At 36.8% G+C, this 23873-nt stretch overlaps 1 protein-coding gene across 2 annotated transcripts in view; it reads left to right on the top strand.

Moving 5' to 3' along the window:
• Nucleotides 1–23873, top strand: part of VCL (vinculin) — a 112028-nt gene that overhangs the window by 32451 nt on the left and 55704 nt on the right. For both annotated transcript variants that reach the window (XM_006733451.3, XM_006733452.3), the window contains exon 2: nt 4780–4850. In XM_006733451.3, coding sequence (XP_006733514.1) covers nt 4780–4850 — 71 coding nt within the window. The remainder of the gene's footprint in view (nt 1–4779; nt 4851–23873) is intronic.

Here is a 23873-nt window from a genome sequence, read left to right as displayed (position 1 = left end):
CTAGGGATTTGAGGGCTGGGAGGGATGAATACCAGAGCTCAAGGATTTTTAGCGCAGTTCTCTATATGATACCATAATGATGGATACATGTCCTTATGGATTTGTCAAACCCATAGGATGTACCGTACCAAACGAACTGTCATGTAAACTATGAGTTTTGGGTGATTATGATGTAGTGAATGGTAGGTTTATTGGTAGTGACGAATGTACTTCTCCAGGGGGCATGTTAATGGGAGAGGCTGTCGTATGGAGCAGGGAATGTTTGGGAAATCTCTGCGCCTTCCCTCAATTTTGTTACAAACCTAAAATGCTATAAAAGAAAAATAAAATCTTAATTTAAAAAATTAAGATTAATTAAAAATTAAATAAAAAGTGATAACTCAGTTCTTCAGGTGCACTAGCCATATTTCAAGTGCTCAATAGCCACCTGTGGCTAATGGCTACTGTACTGGGTAAGACAGTTTAAATAGAACATTTCTATCATAAAAGAAAGTTCATATTGGACAGCATTGCTAAAAATCAATTCCTCGAGTGAAACGGCATTCATTCTACATAGTCACGCTTTATGTGTTGTGCCTTAAAAATAGGATCATTTATTCATCGAACCTAACTTAATTCTGGACTGAGTGTATGAAGCTTGCAGTGATTGTGGATATTATCACTGCAAGTATGAATGCAGCTTAGAATAGTGAATCAAATTTAGTGCCTGTCACTTAAATACTTAAAAATAGCTTCTGGATAAGTGGCCTTGAACATTTTATTTATTTATTTGAGAGAAGGGGAGGGGCACAGGGAGAGGGACAAGCAGGCTCCCCACTGAGCAGGGAGTCCTACTTGGGGCTCGATTCCAGGACCCCAAGATCATGACCTGAGCCCAAGGCAGATGCTTAACTGACTGATCTACCCAGGTGCCCGCCTTTGAATATATTTTTATTATCTGTATTTCTTTCCCCACCTACCCCTACCCTTAAAAAAGAGACATAAAATAATTAAATAAAATTCATTCTTTAGTAATGTCCTCCACCAGGGTCAGAATATTGACTATTTGCAAAAATGTTTTAATGGTTTTGTCGGGTGTACTCATGATTGTTTTATTTTTTGATGATAAATCTTTGCCATGTATCAGTCTTCTAGCATTGCCATCTTCAAAGACCTTTCACTTAATTGACCTAGAAGTCATTCCTGATTTTTTTCCCCTTCAATCTACTCCCCAGCCCCTGCACCTCCGAGTCTAAGAGCACGTCCTATTACTTCTTCCTCCAAAGGAACTAATTCTCCATTTCCACTTTCATGTCTTGTTTTAAGGCACTGCCCTCTCTCCCCTGGATGACCGCAATAGACTCTTAACCGGTCACTCTGTTTCCCCTTGCCTGCTAAGATCACTTTGCCACATAACAGGCAAAATGACTTTTTAAAAAGAAAATCAGATCACATGTCAATCTTCTGTTTAGCACTCCTGCTTCTTACTGTATTTAGAAAAGATTCCACACATCTTAACCTCGCCTAAAGGACTCTGTGATCTGGCCCTTGGCTTATCCAACCCTACCCCACACTTTCTCCCCTCATTGAGCTTTAGCCACTCTGGCCTCCTTCCACTTTCTTGAATATACTCAAACTTTCCTGCCATAGGGTCTTTTTCTTGTTTCTCCCACTGGAGTGTTCTTTCCCAGCTCTTGCATGAATGGTTTCTTCTCAGCTTCAGAGCCTCAACTCCAGTGTTACTTCCTCAGAGAAGCCTTTTTTATCCACTCTTTTTGAAGAAGGCTCTCTCTACTCCTACCCCATACTCTTTATGGCATCACCTTTATCTAGGATGATTTTATTGGTTTATTTATTTACTTGTGTACTGTCTATCTACTACTAGAATATAAGTTCCATGAGAGCAGGGGACTTATTTTTACTCCCTGCTCTACCCCAGTACCTAAAACAGTGCCTAGAACAGTGCCTGGCTTATGTAGTTGTACTCAGTCAATGTTTAATAATGCTGAATAACTAACTGGGTGTTTCCTAAAGGAGATCTAAGAGGAACTCACTCCTCTTCTTCCCTTGCTCTCTCTGTCTCTGCGTGTGTAAAATAAAAGAAATCTCCATGTGTCTAAATGTGAATATCCTTCTAGGCCCTTTATACTTAGTATGAACTAGTGACTTTGTTGCTGAACTTCATTTTTTACTTCATGAAATCATGGCCCACAGCTTTTTGAATGGTTGATTTTAGTTGGAAAATATAGTGAACAATACATCTGGAAATATTCTGTCATGTTTTGATCTGAGAAACTAGAGAACCAGCTGCTGATTTGAAAGGCTTTTACAGACAGTCTATTGTCTACAAAAGCATGGCTATTTCCCAGTGGTATATGTGTTTTGCTTTTTTCTGAGCTATTAACTTAAGAGAAAAAACTTGTATTCATTAACTTATGCATGACTTGTATTTCCTGAGGATAGTTTATTGTAGTATTTTTCTTTAGCTGATTTACTGTGCACTTAGGGATTTTTCTTACTCATTTTTCTTCTTTAAACTCAATTGAAAGTTAAATAGTAGGATTGAGAAACTTTCCATTCTGGGTTTTAAAATTTTTCACAGATTTCTGCATTAAACTGTGGGTTTATATTTGTGATTTAGCACTTTTACGTAGCTTTATATTGATAAAACGGGTGAATTTCCCCATTCACTGTACTCATGTTTAACCTCTTTTAGAGTACTTGAGAATATGTGATACAACTGTAGTGAAAGAAAAATTGACATCCAAGCCCTACATAGGAATAATTTTGAAAAAAGCAAGTATGTGTAGCATTTGTGGTATAATAAAGACATCTGCACATATACACAATCTGGGTAGTGTGACTTTTAATATTTTGATATATTTTTATATTTTTAGCTACTACTATTTGGAAGATTTATATGAAATGACATAATTACTACAGTTATTAGGTAGAAAATAATGGCATCTAAATAACCCAGAGTAACATTTTAATATTACTTTTTAAATTATAAAAATTTTATCTTCACATTTAGGAAAATTAGAAAATAGGATATACAGATACAGAATTTCCTAAGCATCATTATAACCACTGTTAACATTTTGTTTTGTATTCTTTCAGTGTTTTACTTCATGCATATGGATTTTTTTGGTTTGTTGTAATCATTGTGTATTTATTATTTTTATTCCTTTTAAATGAAATATAATGTCATAAACATCTTCCTATAGTGTTGAGTCTTTATAACCATTGTTTTAATGGCCCTTTAATACACTATCTAAAGATATATCGTCATTTACTTAACTGTTCCTCATTGTTGTATAAGTTATTTAAAAAATATTTTAGCTTTTATAACTAACATGATAATGAATATTTTTGTGGATATTGTTATTACCACATTTGGTATTATTGTTTATAGGGTATATTCTCATTAGTGGAATTCTTAGATATGACATTTTATTTTATTTATTTTTAAAAATTTTATTTATTTATTTGACAGAGAGATAGTGAGAGCAGGAACACAAGCAGGGGGAGTGGGAGAGGGAGAAGCAGGCTTCCCGCTGAGCAGGGAGCCTGATGTGGAGCTCGATCCCAGGACCCTGGGATCATGACCTGAGCCGAAGGCAGACGCTTAACGACTGAGCCACCCAGGCCCTAGATATGATATTTTTTTATATTTCTTAATTCATACTAGCAAATGCTTTTCCAAAGAGAGTATGCCAGTTTACATTGCCACCAGAAGGGTATAAAACTATTCCATTGTAGAATTCAGCATTTTATATTACTTTTTAAAGTTGCTCTATAATTAGGGGGAAAAACATGTTGTTTTAGTTTGAATTTATTAGATGACAGGTGAAGTTGTATATTTTCATATGTTTGGTTTCTAGTTTCAGCATCATAACTATTTCCTATTTTTTTTCAGCTCCAGTAACATTTGTTTTTTTTCTGTATAGACATTTTTTTTTTTTATTCTTATGTTAATCCCCATACATTACATCATTAGTTCTAGATGAAGTGTTCCATGATTCATTGTTCGTGCACAACACCCAGTGCTCCATGCAGAACGTGCCCTCCTCAATACCTACCACCAGGCCAACCCATCCTCCCACCCCCCTCCCCTCTAGAACCCTCAGTTTGTTTTTCAGAGTCCATCTTCTCTCATGGTTCGTCCACCCCTCCGATTTCCCCCGCTTCATTCCTCCCCTCCCGCTACCTTCTTCTTCTTCTTTCTTTTTCTTATCATATCTTGCATTATTTGTCTCAGAGGTACAGATCTGAGTCTGTATAGACATTTTAACCTACTTACCTTGCTTGATTCATGTACTTCATGCATTGTTCTAAAGATATAGGGGTGCCTGGCTGGCTCAGTCGGTAGAGCATGTGACTCTTGATCTTGAGGTTGTGAGTTCGAGCCCCACATTGGGTGTAGAGGTTACTTAAAAATAAAATCTTAAAAAAAAAGAGAGAGAGCAATTTGTCAATTAAACATATACACATAAATCTCAGTGATGAATTTGTCTCTCTCTCTTTTTTTTTTTTTTTACTGTGCTCACTGGTGCCTTCATCTGAATTATTCTGAAGAAGGGGTAATACATTATGTTTGTACTCCATATTGTTATCAGGTATATTGTGGATGCATATATGGGAACAATCTTGATAATTTCAAAAATCCAGAAATTTGCTTTGAATCCAGAAACTTCAATGATAGATTATATGTAAAGTATATGTTTCAAATATGTTGAAGTAATAGTTTTTAAGAGTCTGAGAATTTATTATTGAATTGTGAATCTTTTTCTCCTGTAGGTTGGAAAAGAGACTGTTCAAACCACTGAGGATCAGATTTTGAAGAGAGATATGCCACCAGCATTTATTAAGTGAGTAATTAAAACTTTCTTCTCTTGCTAAGAAGAATAATCCTCTTGTTAGGAAAGAAAATTAGCTGATTCCAGGAACAACTTTTTTTTTGTTAATGTATTCTCTTTTTTTAAATTTTTATTTATTTTTATTTTTTAAAGATTTTATTTATTTATTAGAGAGACAAGAGAGAGATGGGGCAGTGAGCATGAGCAGGCACAAGCCAGGAGGAGAGAGAAGCAGGCTCCCTGCTGAGCAGGGAGCCTGATGTGGGGCTTGATCCCAGGACCCTGGGATCATAACCTGAGCCGAAGGCAGACGCCTAACCGACTGAGCCACCCAGGCGCCCCTTTTTTAATGTATTTTCAGTTGAAATTTTGACTTTTGATCTTTTAACACTCTGGTTCCCTACTGTTGATTGTATTCATTGCTGTTAGGCATTTTTGACGTAATAATTTTTAATAAAACTATGACTTCTGAGTTTCATTGTCTGGAATGGAAAGGATTCAGAAACATTCTGACTTTAGCAGGCATGAATCTGAATAATATGCTAAATGCTTTTGCTTGGAGATAAGGGAATAAGAATAGATACGAACTTTAAAAAATTAATTGCAATGTATTTCAGTAGCATTTTAAATTTAAGTTATATTTACATATCACCCAAACTCCTACAAACAATTTGCAGGTGTTTTGGCCTATCCTGAGTAAAAGCAGAGATACTAACTTTTGATTAGTTAGAACTTTGTCAAGTTCTTAATTATGTTGTCTTTGATCAATGGCTTTTTTCTATGGCAGTCAAGTACTTTGTAAAAGTAAAGGCTAATGCATAAGACAAAAAGAAAAAAAGTAGAACCTCTACAAGTCAAGAGTAAGGTAAGTCTATTCAGTTACAAAAAGAAGGGCAGGGGATTTGAATAGGCACTTCAAAAGAGAGGAAATCCGAATGGCCAAAAAATTAGGAACAGGTGCTCTATCTCATTAGTCATCAGAGCAGTGCAAATTATTTATTATAACCTCTAAATTAAGAAGTCTGATAATATCAGTTGTTGATAAGGATGTGGAGCAATTGGAACTCTCATACACTGCTGTTGGGAATGTAAATTGGTGCAGCCACTTTGGAAAACAGTTTGGTGTTAGTAAAGTAGAAGACAGGTAATTCTTAGAGACACTTATGCTCATGCACACTGGATCTATATATGAAGATTTTAGTATCAACATTGTTCATGTTGACCCCATTGATCTATTCATAGTAGAATGGATGAAAACAATTATGGTATAGTCATAAACTGGAATACTAATCAGTAATGAAAAGGATTGAAAATGGTTAATTTTATGTTATATGAATTTCACCTTAATTAAAAAAATGAATGAATCTCAAAAATAATTGAGAGAGGGGCGCCTGGGTAGCTCACATGGTTACGCATCTGCCTTCGGCTCAGGTCATGATCCTGGGGTCCTGGGATTGAGCCCCACATTGGGCTCCTGCCTCAGCGGGGAGCCTGCTTCTCCCTCTGCCTTTGCCTCTTCCCCTGCTCATGCTCTCTCTCTCTCTCTCTCTGTGTCTCAAATGAATAAAATCTTAAAAAAAAAATAATTGAGAGAAATGAATGATAGATAGGTGGATAGATATGTAGGTCCCATTTATTTAAAGTTCAAAAACATGTAGAAATAAACTGTGTTGTTTACGGATGCCTACTTAACGTGGTTAAAAGATAAAGATAAGTAAGGAAATAATGATTGCAAAAGTCAGGGTAGTAATACCTCTGGGGGAAGGAAGAGGGTTATACTTGGGGAGAGGCACACAGGGACTTCTAAAATGGTAATAATGTAAAAACAAACAAACAAATAAATAAAATGGTAATGTATTTCTTGACTTAAGTGTTGAGTTATATGGGTGGTTGTTTTATTCTTTATATTATACATATGTTTTATACAATTTTCTGTATGTATGTTACATATCACAATTTTAAATAAAGTGAGAAGTATTCCTTTATTTTTATCCTCCTTATGTTCTATTTTCATTGAACAGATGCAAAATTTCACCCATATTGATGTCTTCTTATTTCTAACTTACTTGAGTGGGTGCTTCTACATAACGGTGTTTCTGTTAATTCTGCAAAATGTTCATGTGTCAGGAAGTAAGGGGCCAGAAGCATCTGTTTTTTTGTAGAGCCTGTTTTGTGGGAATATCTTGTCTGATTTGCCTTCTTTGGACTTGGTAACCTCCAAGGTTTCTTCCAGCTCTAACCAAATGAGCCTACTTTTTGTGCCATTTCATAGCATAGTAATATTAAGAGGAGTCCTATGCTGTTAGTTAAACACTATAGTTAAGCTTATATTTATGTTACGTTAGAAGCACAGGTCTAGCTTGTACCTGTTTGCCACTCACCCCCTGGAAGGTACACAGTGTGGCGAGATAATGTACAGGGGGTTTCAACATCAGGTAGATATTTGAACTATATAACCCTATAGGAAGTTCCTTTCAACCCTGACATTTAAGTCTATGAATATAATTTGGTAAATGAATTTCTTCAGGAAACTCATTTCTGCTCATTCCCAGAGATATTACCTTGAAGTATGCTATGTGCTCTCACAGGCTTCCTTGGGGACTTAGAAAAATTAAGGAGTGTGTCTTAGTTGTGATAATATTTTCAAAAAAGTAGGTAACTTTAAAACAAAATAAAACTTCATTGATTACCCTTGGTGGTAACTAGGACACCAATCCCTTACTCTGGTAATTGGTTATTTATTTATTTATTGGTAATTGGTAATTTAGAGAAAAAAATTAAGCATTTATCTTGCCTTTCCAGAGGTTCTTTGAAATATTAAAAATAGAACTACCACATGATCCAGCAATTCCAATTCTGTTTATTTATACAAAGGAAACAAAATCACTGTCTCAAAAAGATATGTGCACTCCCATGTTCATTGCCTCATTACTTATAATAGCCAAGACATGGAAACAACCTGAGTGTCCATCACAGAATGAATGGATAAAGAAAATATGATATGTTTGTATATGTTTGTGTGTGTTATATGTGTATATGTATACATACATATATGTATTTATATGTATATACACACACACACAGGAATATGAGGGAAGTGAATGAAGGTAGTTGAATGGTACAGACTTCAGTTATAAATCCTGGGGATGTAATGTACAGCATAGTAACTATAGTTAACAATACTGTATTGTATATTTGGAAGTTGCTAAGGGAATAGATGTTAAAAGTTATTATCTCCCCTCACCCAAAATTGTAACTATCTTGCCTTCCCTCTACAGACTCTCTCTCACAGAGCAGCCTAATAACCCTAGTTGATGAGGGGAATTCTAACCAACAAATGTGGAATTAATGATAGAATTAGGAAGTCATAATTATGCAATTTTAATTATGCATAATAAAATTATGCAATTTTAAACAGTTGATTTACGTAAGGATCATCAATAGATGAAACCATTCGGAGGTTTTAAGCTTTATTCCACCACGGGGAAAAATCCTGGTCTCCATGGGGAATCAGGGAAAAACACTATGTTAAAATCAACTGAAAAATTTACTGAGCAATGTTTAAAAAGTACATAAAACTTAATATGTTACTTGAAAATAGGGTAGAGTACAAACAATATGACTGTGGTTGTCAGACAAATTTGGGGGGCAAATATTCCACAATTTAAAACATTACGGCTCTTCATGCTTTTCTTGCGTTTCTTTAGAATGCAAAATGAAGCAGAAAATAACTTCACTAGATGCCTTGACTTGAAGGGGGAGGGGACAGAGAGGGAAACAGATGGAAGCAATTAATGACATCCTTGGAACTGTTGAGTAGGGCATTCTTTTGGGCTGTTTGGTTGATGTTTGGAGGTTTCCAGGGCATGACAGAGCTTCCTCTGTCATCCACTTTTACAAAGACTTCTAAATAGTGTCTGCTTAGGCAACACTAAAGAACAAAATATGTTTTAAAATTTTGTTCTTAGATTAATTTCTGTTCCTAGAATGTTAGAATGTCAGGACTAGTGAAAACAGAATCTTGGTCTGTAGATAGATTTATACCTAAGCAATCTGATATATGTTTAGAGATTTTTTAGGGAAAGATATATTTTCAGGACTTTTGACATTTTTAGGATTTGGGGGTTGTCAAAATCAAATCATAGTCTATTTGAGTACTGGCAATTAAGGGCATGTTGATATGTTGGAGAATGGGTTTAGTTTCAGTTAAAGATTATATATTTGAGTTACAACTTTCGATGAGGGGCTTCTAATGCTTGGGCAATTCCTTATTGTAAAAATGAGAACATTTTAATATAGAACAAAATTTGCATTGTTAAAGAAAGGGTTTCTTTTGGGTGGAGCAAAAGTTATCTGATCTCTAACTGCCCAAGCAGATAGAGTTTACAATTTACTAATTTTATCCAAGATTGTAATAATAGCCACACTGTTGCACAGGAGGTGTAGGGTTGCATGATGATTGCTACAGAAACTGTCTCAATCTTCATAAACTTCAGGAGTGTAACGGTCATGCTTTACTGTTAAAATATTGGTTAGAGTTGCATAATATTGGTTAGATTTTCCCTGTAAGAAGTCATTTGTTCCTTTAGAGACTGTAGCAGAAGAGTATTTTGCATCATTGTCAATTATCATCATTATCAGGCAGCAGCAGCAGTAATATTTATGTGTAATTGATTAATGAGCTAGACACACTGATTGGTTAATTAAGTATTTATTGATTACCTTCTATTATGTCTAGCACACCACGTGCTACATAGGATGGCAGTTCTTACCAGTGTATTATGAATGATCACTTGTAAGATTTATTATGTTATTTATTAGTAGTAATAAAATGCCAAAATTTGCAAATGCTTTATTTTTTTAAAGTAAATTGAGCATATTCAAAGTCACATGTATAGTAACATCCCTCTCATTCCTGTTTACTAGGTAATTGTTTTTTTTCTTTTAATTTTTATTGAAGTATAATATATTCACTTGCTTTATATTATGCTTTTTTTTTTTCAGCAGGAGAGATATTTGTGAAATTATAGCTGTTATGGCTGGAAATTGTGCATAATCCCGGATATACTCATGGGGGGGATGTCATACATGTTGGTTTTATCCCTTTTTTTTTTTTTTTTAAGATTTTATTTATTTATTTGACAGAGAAAGAGAAAGGGAGAGAGAGCACAAGCAGGGGAGTGGCAGGCAGAGGGAGAGGGAGAAGCAGAGTCCCCACTGAGCAGGGAGCCCGGCTTGGGGCTTGATCCCAGGACGCCCAGATCCGACCTGAGCCGAAGGTAGATGCTTAACTGAATGAGCCACCCAGGCGCCCCCATGTGGGTTTTATTCTTCTGTGTATCATAGAGGAACACATTTCTGCTGCAGAGAAATTTTTTTAAGATGCTTTAAGCAGGGGGCGCCTGGCTGGCTCGGTTAGTGGAGCATGCAACTCATGATCTCAGGGTTGTGAGTTCCAGCCCCATGTTGGGTTGCTTTAAAAAAATAAAATCTTGGGCGCCTGGGTGGCTCAGTTGGTTAAGCGACTGCCTTCGGCTCAGGTCATGATCCCGGAGTCCTGGGATCGAGTCCTACATCGGGCTCCCGGCTCGTTGGAGAGCCTGCTTCTCCCTCTGACCCTATCCCCTCTCATGCTGTTTCTCTCTCTCTCTCAAATAAATAAATAAAAAAAAAATAAAATAAAAAAAATAAAATCAAATCTTTTTTAAAAAAAGAAGTAAAAAAATTCTTTAAGAAGTTTTAAATTGAAGAGCTGTAACGTGGAGGGGCACCTGGGTGGCACAATCGGTTAAGTGACTGACTCTTGGTTTTGGCTCAGGTCTGATCTCAGGGTTGTGAGATTGAGCCTGGTGTCTGCTCCTGCTTAGGGCGGAGTCAGCTTGAGTTTCTCTCTCCCTTTCCCTCTGCCCCTACCCCACCACTTGCACGCTGTCTCTCTCTATCAAGTAAGTAAGTAAATAAATAAAGGAGCTGTAACGCAGACTGACTTTCCCTATATAATAGGAATTCAGAGAAAGTGCTATCACTGTAGGTAGGAATAGTAGAAAGAACCTGCACATAGGAAGTGGGACTTGGGAAAGATAGATGTGGGGATAAGGAAAGTAATCCAGTTGGAATGAACTAGAGGAGCAAGTCATGGGGCCTGTGAGGAGAGGGACAGTCATGTTGGGAGTGGTAGGAACTAAGCTGAGGTGAGTTCTGCTAGGTGATTAAGGCCCTTGGAAGCCAGGCAGAGGAATCTGGAATTGGGCAGCAGAGAAGCTTTGCAGTTCTTGAGCAGTAAGATGACAAGCTGAAAATGGTTTTTCACAATTCATAGCCAAGTAGTGGATGAGTAATAGGGCTAGTGAAGGAGAGTAAGCTATATGAACCTACCAGATTCATTTTCTGCCAGTGTGGATTTACTTCAGATGGATTCCTGATAGGTAAAAAATGTTTATGGCAAACTATTTTATTTGCCTTGGAAAAGTTGCTGTTGTAGTGTACAATGGAATTTCATTCTTATTTCTGGGATGGGGCAGAAATGAAAAGGGAGGCAGTTTTTGGACCCTATCCAAGGGTGTTCAGTATCTGAATGTATGAAAATGTGTCACTTGTGAAGTGGTCTTGTGGTATGAACTCCTTAAAAAGGGCATCAGTGGCTTTGTCTGTTGGCAGGCAAATGATAGTTTGATTTAGAACTGCAAAGTGTTGCCACTTTCTGTTCAGTGTTGCTCTGAACAGTCTGCTTGAAATCATCAAAACTTGGGTTGATTCACCAGCTTGGATTATTTTTGAAACATATTGTAATGTCTAGACCTACTGAATAAAAGAATGTTCCTAAAATACTTTGTGAAAGGGTTTATGAACTATTAACAATGTGCATATTGCCATTAATCATATTTCCTAGAAAATTACCCTGTCTTAACTCTTAAACTTTATTAGGTAAGCCCAATTACAGTAATATTTGTATAATTATACCTTGATTGATATTCCCATACTATAAAGAAGAAATTTGAAAAGGGTTGAAACATGCTTACACTTAATTTAGCTCTCTTTAGACCTAAAATAGTGGTGTCATATTTTTAGATCACCAGCCCTTATATTTAGCTTTTCCTTTGCTTATGATCTTGAACACTTAAAATAATCTGTGGTGAAATTTATATTTTTAAACACTCTTCTCAGTAAAAGTGCCCAGAATATCTCTTTTTAGGATTAATTCTTTGATCATACCACTCAATGCACTTTGTTTATCTGGGGCTAGTGTGTGATTCTAATGTTTTATTTTTTAACTTGGGTTTTTTGTGATCCTTTCCATTGCTATTTAAGAGAGGATTTCTGTCTCTTAACATAGATGATCAAGGTTCTGTGAGACAGTTATTCACATCTGCTGGCTGACTTACTGCATTTTTTACCTAGAGCAACACTCAAACTTTAAATAGTTCACCTTTGAACTTGTCACATTAAACATAATCACGTACTACTGTTTTTCACAGACTTTCTCAAACAAAAATGATTTAAGTTTTAGTCTTCTCAATAATGAACTCTGAGTCTGTATTATTAATTTGCAGGAGAGTTCCAAACATTTTGGTAGGGATTTGATCCTTGGTTTACTTAAGAAATGAACCAAACTTTAAACGTGTAAACCAAATCCTTTGGTTTCTATTTCTACAGAGTAATAAAAATCATATGATTGAAAGGAACTCAAGGGACCAAGGGAACTCACATTTATCAAGTACATATTATTGGGAGGTAGTTACATATTTTCATTTTCTGAGAACATCAACTTCAGGGTATTGATAAATTCATTTTACAGGTAAAAAACTGAGGTTTGACAAACTTTAACTCACCCAGGGTCTGCTCAGCTTGTTATGTGGCAGGCACGGTTCCTGTTGGTGGTCTCATGGCTTCTGAGTCCATGTTTTTTCCACCCTCTGACCTTGCACGAAGTCATGTAGTCCATCCTTCTCCCTCAAGCAGTGCGAATTTTATACCACTTGTAGAGGATAACAGTTTACACTTTTCCTAAGCATTTCCACAGAAGGAATATTACAGATGTAGTTTGTGATGTATTGCAGTGTCTTGCAACTCTTAAGCTGTAAAGAAGTTAAAGTAATAACATTTTAAAGTTAAAAGGAGTCCTAGAGATTATTTACTCCAACTGCTTTATTTTATAGATGAATGGAGGTCATTGGCTTTGTCTGCCTTATTGCCCCAAACCAAACAGAAACACTATGAATAATTAGACACAAGTATTCCCTTAATTATTACCTTATTGTTCCTATATAGGGCAAGTCCCAAATCAAGAAATTCTCAAGATTAAAATTTTTTTCCCCACATCTGTTTAAAATCTTTATTGTTCTTTCCTTAGAGAACCTTATAAAAATAGCTCCATTTCTTGAATACCTTTTATGAATTGGGTCCTTTAGGTTGTATTCTTTAATTCACCCTCATTTTGCAGTTGAGGAAGCTAAGACCCAGAGAAACTCAGGAACTTGTTGCAAAGTCTCCCAGTACATCAATGGTAGAGGCAGGATTCAAACCCTGGACTGACTCCCACGCTGTGCTCATTCCAGTATGCTAAGACTCCTTCTTCATTACAAGAACTTCTTATAACATAATAGTTTTTGTGAGGCTTAAATGAGTGAGATAATGTATATGAAGTACCTGGAAAGAAAAAAAGACATTTGGTGATTATTAGCTTCCCTCCTTAGCTTCTCAGTCTTTTTTTCTCAGTCCTTTTCTTCAAATATGAAGTCAGTTACTTTTTTAAGCCTTTCTCAGAGAAAATTTCCCCAAATTTGTTGTCTCCTATGGTAAGGTCTTTAAGAAAAACAAAACAAAACAAAACATGATTGCTTGTTTTTATTTAAAGCTCTTTCTGTAGCTATTGAGATGATAATGCAATTTTTATCCTTTATGAGATAGACTCTGGTCTACTACATGAATATAGATTTTGTGATGGTGAACCATCTTTGCATTTCTAGGATAAACCCTACTTGGTTGTGTTTTTAAAAAAAGAAAATACAGTGCTAAATTCAATTTGCTAATATTTTAAAAGGATATTGCTTCTTTGTTCATGAGGTATCTTGATCTATAATTTTCTTGTTCTCTTCTTTTCCAGTTGTGGTGTCAAGGTTATTTTAGCTTCATAAAATATGATCTTTTTCTAGTTTCTGAAACAGTTTACATAAAAAAAAAATTATCTGTTTTTTGAAAGTTTGGCCAAACTTGCATATGAAACTCTGGGTCTAGTGTCTTTTGGAAGAAGAAACTTGATTACTCATTCAGCGCCCCTTTTTTTTTCTTTATCTAATTCTTCTTAGTTATCCATTCATCTAAGCTTGCAAATTTATTGGTATGAAGTTCATCGTAACCTATTACTATTTTTCATTTGTAACATCTCTAGTTACATCACCTTTTTTGTTCAGCGTTATTTATTTCTGCCTTTTTTCTTTACTTATTACTCTTTTAGAGATTTATGTTTTATTATTTTCCCTCAGTGGTCTATTTCATTAAATTCTTTCATATTTATTATTTACTTTAAGTTTATCATTTATTTGTTTTTTAATTGAAGTAGAGTTGACACACAATGTTATATTAGTTTCAGGTGTACAACATAAGATATTTGACAAGTTTATACATTGAACTGTGCTTACAAGTGTCGCTTCCATCTGTCACCATACAACACCATTGATGGTATTTCCTATGCTATACCTTTTAGTCCCATGACTTATTCATTCCATATTAAGTTTATTATTTAAATACCTTATTTTCAATATTTCAGTCTTTATGTTCAAGCTTTCTTGTTTTTAAATAAATATATTTTAGGCTCTTAATTTTGTTCTAAGTTCTACTACAAGTTTGGAAGCAGCTATTGGTATGTTTTGTTATTATTCTATGTATTTACACTAAAGAAAAGGACACAAACAGTTTACCCATTTCTTTCACCCCTGACCCCTGCCTCTGGCAACCACCAATCTCTTTTCTGTATCTTTGAGGTTGGTTGGTCATCCATCCATCCATCCATGCATTTATTTGATTGATTGATTTCACATATAAGAGAGATGGTATGGTATTTGTCTTTGTCTTATTTCACTTACCATAATGCTCTTGAGGTCCATCCATGTTACAAATAGCAAGATTTCATTCTTTTTTTTATGGCCAAATAATATTTAATTATATATATACACCAGTTTCTTTATCCATTTATCCATTGATAGATACTTAAGATGTTTCCATATTTTGGTTACTGTAGTAAGTAATGCTGCAGTGAACATAGGCGTGCATATATCTTTTCAAGTTAGTGTTTTCATTTTCTTTGGGTAAAAACCCAGAAGCAGAATTACTGGATCATACGATAGTTCTATTTTTAATTTTTTGAGAAACCTCCATACTGTTTCCACAGTGGCTGCACCAGTTTGAATTCCCACCAACAGTGCACAAGGGTTCCCTTTTCTCCACATCCTATCAACACTTGTTATTTCTAGTCTTTTGATAATAGCCATTCATCTCATTGTGGTTTTGATTTGCATTTTCCTGATGATTAGTAATATAGAGTACCTTTTCATGATGTGTCTGTTGTCCATTTGTATGTCTTCTTTGAAAAAATGTCCATTCATATCTTCTGCCCATTTTTTAAATTGGATTGATTGTTTTTTTGCACTTGAGTTGTAGGAGTTCTTTATATATTTTGGATATTAGCCCCATATCAGATATATGATTTACAAATATTTTCTCCTGTTCAGTAGGTTGCCTTTTCATTTTGTTGATGGTTTCCTTTGCTGTGCAGAAGATTTTTAGTATGATATAGTCCTACTTATTTTTGCTTTTGTTGCTTTTGTTTTTGTTGTTAGGTTAAAAAAAAAAATCATTGTCAAGACCCGTGTCAAGGAGCTTACCACTTATGTTGTCTTTTAGGAGTATCATGGTTTCAGGTTTTATATTCAAGTCTTTAATCCATTTTGAATTAATTTTTGTGAGTGATGGAAGATAGGGGTCCAGTTTTTGGGCATCTGGGTGGCTCAGTTGGTTAAGCATCCGATTCTTGATCTCAGCTCAGGTCTTGATCTTGAGGTTCGGATTTGAGCCCTGCATTGGGCTCTGCACTGGGCATGGAGCCTACTTAAAAAAAAAAAAAGAAAGAAAAAGATAGAGGTCCAGTTTTATTCTTTTGCATGTGGCTGTCCAGTTTTACCAACACCATTTATTGAAGAGACTGTCCTTTCACCATTGTATATTCTTCACTTCTTTGCCATAAATTAATTGGCCATACATATTTGGGTTTATTCTGGGCTCTCTTTCTGTTCCATTGATTTATGTGTCTGTTTTTAAGCCAATACCATACTATTTTAATGACTATAGCTTGTAATATAGGTTGAAATCAGGGAGTGTGTTGCCTCCAGCTTTGTTCTTCTTTCTCAAGATTGTTTTGTCTATTCAGCATCTTTTTTGGATCCATACAAATTTTAGGATTGTCCTATTTCTGTGAAAAATGCCACTGAAATTTTGAGAGGGATTGCATTGAATCTGTATGTTGCTTTGTGTAGGATGGACATTTTGGCGATATTAATTCTTCTAATCCATGAGCTTGGAATACCTTTCTGTTTATTTGTGTCTTCAGTTTATTTCATTAATGTCTTGTTGTTTTCAGTATATAGGTCTTTCACCTCCTTGGTTAAATTTATTCCTAGGTTTGTTATTCTTTTTGATGCAGTTGTAAATGGGATCGTGAATTTTCCAGCTATAGAAACTTTAATAGTTGTAATTTTGGTTGTGAATTCCTCTTTAACAATATGCTCTATTTAGGAGTATGTTTTAAAAATTTAAAAATTCTGGGGCGCCTGGGTGGCTCAGTTGGTTAAACGACTGCCTTCGGCTCAGGTCATGATCCTGGAGTCCCGGGATCGAGTCCCACATCAGGCTCCCTGCTCGGCAGGGAGTCTGCTTCTCCCTCTGACCCTCCCCCCTCTCATGTGTTCTCTCTCATTCTCTTTCTCTCAAATAAATAAAATCTTAAAAAAAAAAATTTAAAAATTCTTTTTACTGTCTTTTTATTGTTCTATTTCTAATTTAATTGCATTGTGCGCAAAACATGATTGGTATAATATGATATAATATCACTCCTTGGAAATTCTTTTGTGATATAATGTATGGTCAGTTTTGGTAAGTGTGCTATGTGTGCTTGAAAAGAAAGTATATTCTGTTTTTGCTGGGGTTAGGGTTTTCTTTATATCAATTAGGTCAAAATATAAATATTATTATTATTATTTTAAGATTTTATTTTTAAGTAATCTCTACGCCGAATGTGGGACTTGAGCTCACAACCCTGAGATCAAGAGTCACATGCTCTAGTGACTGAGTCAGTAGAGCTCGTGACTAAATATTATTGATCAAACTTTTTATTGCCTTACTATTTTGTCTGTTTGAACTATCAGTTTATGATGAAGTATGTTGAAATCTCCTATAATAATTGTAGGCTTGTCAGTTTTTCTTAGAATTGTCAGCTTTAGTTTTATATATTTCAAAGCAATATTATTAGTAGTAAGTGGTTACAAGGTTATGATTCTCCTGGGTCCTGAATTCTGTCAATTATTTTGTTATTTATTACCCCTTTTAAAGAAAGATTTATTTATTCATTAGAGAGAGCATGTTCGTGCGCATGAACAGGGGATGGGGCAAGGGGGAAGGAGAGACAGAATCTCTAGCAGACTCCTGGCTGAGCACGGAGCCCTATGTGGCCCGATCCCATGACCCTGACTGAGATCATGACCTGAGCCGAAATCAAGAGTCGGACACTCAACTGACTGAGTCACCCAGGTGCCCATTTATTGCCCTTTTTAAAGAATGGCTGTTGATTGATGTTAGTCTACTGTTGACTTGTATCTCCAGATTTTTTTGTAAACCATATCTTAGTTTTTGGCAGTTTTTTTTCATAAGTAAGAATATTCTCCTACTGTGTCTATTCCATTTCACTTTGTGTTTAGATATTTATACCCCTAACTCATTCATTACACTCTGCTGTAGAACAGTGATTGTCAACTTTTTTTAGCATAAGGACCTTCAAATAATAATAGTCAGATTTTTTATTATTATTTGATTAAGAATGGATAAGAATGAAAGATGCAGTGATTTTACATTGTTTTAAAATAAAATTTTGCTTTATTCATCACAATAGCTTTAAGATACATTAAAAACCTACTAGTATCTGTAAGACACACTTGCTTCTGTATTCTTCTGTTTCTGCTGTAATCCTACCATGAGTGGGAGGAAGGACCATAGGAACCAATGGACCTACAGGTAGCTGTGAACCTTGCAGGCTGGAATCTCCTCTCCCTTCACAGATGCCAGATTTGAACAGGGGGTGAAGGAAGTGGGGAGAAAGACTATGACTAATCATTCAGGCTTTAAAGGATTCAAAGGGTATGACTCATACTTTACCTTTCAAATAAGCAGCCTACCAAGACTTGAAGAGCATGTGGTTTGGGAATTAGTGACATTCTTAACCTTCTTTTCCAACATGCCACTTCCTCTTCAGTTAATCTCTCAGCTCTGGCAGAATCCTGTTCTGTTTGAGGACCAAGTTAAAACTGGTCGCATACTCTCCTATTTTCATCTGAAAGAAAAGAATTTAGTGAGCCCATGTGTTTGTGTATATCTTTTAGCTTTGGTATCTCAATGTACATGTTCAGCAAAAAGAGATTGGTGTGGGGCGCCTGGGTGGCTCAGTTGGTTAAGCGACTGCCTTCGGCTCAGGTCATGATCCTGGAGTCCCTGGATCGAGTCCCGCATCGGGCTCCCTGTTCGGCAGGGAGTCTGCTTCTCCCTCTGACCCTCCCCCATCTCGTGCTCTCTCTCTCTGTCTCATTCTCTCTCTCAAATAAATAAATAAAATCTTTAAAAAAAAAAAAAAGAGATTGGTGTGGCCTTTAAAAGGCTTTGAATGTTTTAAATATGACTCATTGTGGTTTCTCATTTTAGTTTTGGGTGTATACATGCAGTGTCCTCTACTATCACCGAGTTAGGAAAGGGATAGGAATAATTGGTGGATGGGGCCTGTAGGATCTTTAAATCTGGGAGCACAGGGTTGGAACAGCCTGTTTTAGTGTTATCACAGTGTACATGTGGGTGAATTGCCGCTGTGTACTTTCTACTTGAACTAGATTGAAATTTGTCATTGTACTCTGTGTTCCCAACTCCCTCCTAAAAACTGTAACTATTCTTGTGGCCTTCACTCAGATTTCTAGATGACTAATGGCTGAGGATCCTTGACCTTTCTCAAAATGGCAATACCAGGACCAAAGCGAATTGGCTAGTTCTAGTCCTGGGATGCCACAGAATGATTCTACTTTTGCTATTTCAAAGTAGAGTTTGTGCCAGATGGCGAATATATGAAAGAAATATTTATTTTCATACATCTCCCTGAGACTTTTGTGATCTTCACGTCTATTATTTTTTTTAAAAAAGATTATTTATTTTAGGGAGAGAAACAGAGAGAGAGAGTGCGAGTGGGGAGAGGGGCAGGGAGAGAGGGAGAAAGAGAATTCTCAAGCAGACTCCCTGCTGAGTGTGGAGCCTGATGTAGGGCTCCGTCCCAGGACCCTGAGATCAAGACCTGAGCTGAAACCAAGGGTTGGATGCTTAACCGACTGAGCCACCTGGGCATCCCATTCACTTTTGTTATTTTTTTTTTAAACACTTTTTTTTTTTTAAAGATTTTATTTATTTATTTGAGACAGAGAGAATGAGAGACAGAGAGTATGAGAGGGAGGAGGGTCAGAGGGAGAAGCAGACTCCCCGCCAAGCAGGGAGCCCGATGCGGGACTCGATCCCGGGACTCCAGGATCATGACCTGAGCCGAAGGCAGTCGCTTAACCAACTGAGCCACCCAGGCGCCCTCACTTTTGTTATTTTTATTATTACTTTTTAATCCTATGTATATACACAACAAGATCTGAGGATGAAATGAATCACTTATAGAGGTAGCACTTCCTATAGGAGGGACACTAGAAAGGCTGAACTGTCTGTTGCTGATGCCCAAAATTTCACTGGAGCTCATTCCTCAGGTTAACAATTTAAATGATTAAATGCCTGGTGAAGGGAGAATTTTCAAGGTCTCAGCAGTCATTTTCACTTATCATATGTTGGACTGAGGCTAGGCTCTAAATATGGGAAAGCAGAGAGAGTTTGAGGGCTTGACCCGTACCCCACACCCTGGCCTCTCTCTCAGGCTCAGGCCTGGACTTCAATATTATTTTCAAATGATACCATATATGTAGTCCTAGAGAAAAAGAGGAAGTCTTAAAAGAAGGTGTTGGGGTGCCTGGGTGGCTCGGTCGATTAAGCATCTGACTCTTGGTCTCAGCTCTGGTCATGATCTCAGGGTCATGAGATGGAGCCCTGTGTCAGGCTCTGGGCTCAGCATGGAGTCTGCTTGGGATTCTTTCCCTCTTCTGCTCCCTCCTCCTGTGCTCCCCCTCAAGTAAATAAAATCTTAAAAAAAGGTGTTTATCATGCAATTAAAATGATTAAATGTAAACACTTAAGTGTACCACCATTTTTATGACCCTGTTTTTGCATTTCTTAATTTTGAAATATGATGGGCTTCTCAAACTTGGAAGTGATCTGGGCCTTTCTTGACCTCTGAGAGACCCTACACAGAGGGGAAGGAAAGGGAGTCTCAACAAGGATTAAGATAAGAGCAGGAATAGCCTTGACAGTCAGTTTTGCCTGCCAAATAATTATGCCAATGCCAGCCTGGTAGGAAATGGCAGTGATGGAGGTGCTGGGCGCAGTGGCCACAGGGGGGAAGGCCTCACCGACCAGTTGATCATGTTCTCCTTCTTTCATCTGTTGCCTTCCTATCTTCCAAATGTTGTTTTGTGTGATTGATATGCTTGTGGCCTGACCAACTCTCTCTCTTGAAAGGACAAGTCCAAAATGTAAACACCTGCTTCTTTGGGTGTGCTCCAGGGTAATCCAACTTCCATGAAATCAGATTTTCAGGTGTTCTGCTCCACAGCACTTCAGTCTTTAGCAAACAGAATGCGTGTGTGTGTGTGTGTGTTTGTGTGTGTGTGACAGTGTGTATAGCCTAAATGGCTATACTGATTAAGTTCAGATTATATTAAAACGGGGATTTTGACATAGGATCATTTCCCCCACCCCCCAATATGTTTGTTTGTTTGTTTGTGGTGGGGTGAAGTTTAACTTGTTGACTGTTTCAGAGAGCTTTTCCGTTTTATATTATGGAGCAATGTATATAGGCCCAGCACACTGTTCCAAAGCTCTGAGCTCTACTTTCTTCTGCTAAATCAGTGAGCTGGCATTTGCTAGGTGATTTTTACAGGAGCCGACTGAGATTATGTGGCTTCAGAGTGAGTGAGTTACCTACACTTTGTGATAGCAGACTGCCCTCTCTAGTCAAACCAGGTCTATGGCAAATGCATGTTATTTTTCACAGAAAGGACTTGTGTGTGTGTGTGTGTGTGTGTGAGAGAGAGAGAGAGAGAGATTTATTCCATTGGATAAACAACCGAAAGAGATGCTGTGCAGAGGATCATCTTTATAAGTAGTGCTGAGCTTCTGAGACAGGAGCAACGTTGTCTCCACCTTCCCCATCACCACTTTCTTAATCTCTCAGGTAAAAATGACTATTCCCATTCTTATGTCCCCTTGGCATGTGCTGGATGTACTTCTAAATACTAATGTATTTTTGTTTACACGTATGTCTTCTCCTCTGGAGGTGGTAACTCTCTAAAGGTAGGGACTTAAAAACACTTTGTATTCCTAAGATTCATATATCATGTAGCAGGTCCTCAATAGTTAGAGGAACAAATATATGAAAGAATTAAACTAAAGGAATTTAAGATTGGATGCGGTCTAGAACCTTTAAAAATGACTTACGACAATCAATCTCTATTTTTAAGATTTTATTTATTTATTTGAGAGAGAGCAGAGCAAGAGAGAGAGAGAGAGCACAAGCGAGGGGAGAGGCGGAGGGAGAGGGAGAAGCAGACTCCCTACCAAGCAGGGAACCCGATGTGGGGCTTGATCCCAGGACCCTGGGATCATGACCTGAGCCGAAGGCAGACGCTTAACTGACTGAGCCACCCAGGTGCCCCTGGGGTCTTCATATATCTTAAATTGTATCAAGTTTATCATGTGTAATCCTGGAAAGAAAGGATTAGTGGGTTATGAGTGAACATATTTTGGGTCCTGTGAGGCTGTCATTGGTCCACTGATCTAAAGCATAAGAATTTTCTGTTAAGTTGAAGACTCAAAGGCAGAGAGAAGCTTTCAATTTGTAATAGTTGATTGATTTAAAGTGTCTAAATCAGTATTATTAGGATATAGTCAAGATATGTAATTATTTAGGAAACAGACCTTTTTCCCTACTGTCATTCTCCAAAATGCTTTTTAAAAAATTTAGATTTGTGTTAAAAAGTAGAAGGTCACTTTAAGAAGTAAGGCAGCTTGAATGTTTTAATAAAATCTCATTTTCCGCAGACAAGACAGACTACTATCTGTTTCTAACCACTGGTTAGTCATGATGGGATTTGTTTGGCTTTTATGAATGCCATTAAATTTTAATGTACAGATCAGATAGATGTCTTATTGTAGAGAAAATGGTACAGTATCTGTTTTAGCCCTATCATTTTACCACACAAGGGAACCATTAGTGGAGAATCAAATTGATTCCTGCAGAGCTTTTCGATTTCATCATTTTTTTTTCTGTTTCTTTTCTCCATGATGGTTTTTAATTTTTTTTCCACATTTGAAACACTTATGCAGTAACTGGATCCTTGCAAGTGGATGTAGCACAACCATTGCATTCTGTGATTCTTAGGTTTGTTTGCTTTAATTTCAGCAGCATTCATGTTACCTGGAAATAAAATCAAGTTTTGTGGCTTTTTAAAGTTAATGATTTCTATGGGCCTGTACTGGGTGAAAATTCATTTATTCGTTCATTCAGCAATTATTTATTGGACAATTGTTATGTGTCAGGCATTCTGCTTTGTGACTACATTAATGAACAAGATAGACAAAGTTCTTGGCCTTGCTGACCTTAGAGTCTTGTGGAAAATAGAGAAAACTAAACTGAGAGGGTGTGATAAGTCTCATGGGAGCACATAGGAGAGGTACTTGTAGATTTGGGATGGTTTCCTGAAGGAAGAGTCATTTAAAGGCAGAATCTAAGAGAATAAGTAGTGGTTAGTAAAGCAAAAGAGGGGAGAGAGAGAGAGGTGTTTGAATTAGTGGGAATGGATATAAAAAATCTTGAAGCAAGATGTCAGTGCTCTTTCAACTAATGGTCTTCAAAGAGTGGTTGGCCGTCCCTAAAGATATTTTGAAATACTTCTTTTGAATATTTTAAAGTTTTCATTTACAAATTTTTATTTATTTTATTTTAATTCCAGTGTAGTTAACATACAGTGTTTTGGGGATGCCTTGGTGGCTCAGTCGGTTAAGCATCTGCCTTTGGCTCAGGTCATGATCTCAGGGTCCTGGGATTGAGCCTTGCATATGCTCTCAGCTCAGTGGGGGGTCTGCTTCTCCCTCTCCCTCTCCTCCGTGCTCTCTCTCTCAAATAAATAAATAAAATCTTAAAAAAACCCCATACAGTGTTATATTAGTTTTAGGTGTACAATATAGTAATTCAACACTTCCATACAACACCCAGTGCTCATTACAAGTGCACACCTTAATCCCCATCAGCTGTTTCACCCTCCTCCCCCACCTCCCCTCTGGTAACCATCAGTTTGTTCTCAACAGTTAAGAGTCTGTTTCTTGGCTTGTTTCTCTCTTTTTTCCCCCTTGCTCATTTGTTTTGTTTCTTAAATTCCAGAAACATTTTATTTATTCTTATGTTAATCCCCATACATTACATCATTAGTTTTAGATGTAGTGTTCCATGATTCATTGTTTGTGCATAACACCCAGTGCTCCATGCAGAACGTGCCCTCCTCAATACCCATCACCAGGCTAACCCATCCTCCCACCCCCCTCCCCTCTAGAACCCTCAGTTTGTTTTTCAGAGTCCATCGTCTCTCATGG

The sequence above is a fragment of the Leptonychotes weddellii genome, chromosome 6 (genome assembly GCF_054177405.1).
Source record: "Leptonychotes weddellii isolate Sample4059 chromosome 6, ASM5417740v2, whole genome shotgun sequence".
Classification (NCBI taxonomy): Eukaryota; Metazoa; Chordata; class Mammalia; order Carnivora; family Phocidae; genus Leptonychotes; species Leptonychotes weddellii.
Note: the sequence above shows the minus strand (reverse complement) of the source record. Positions and strands in the feature narration are given on the sequence as shown.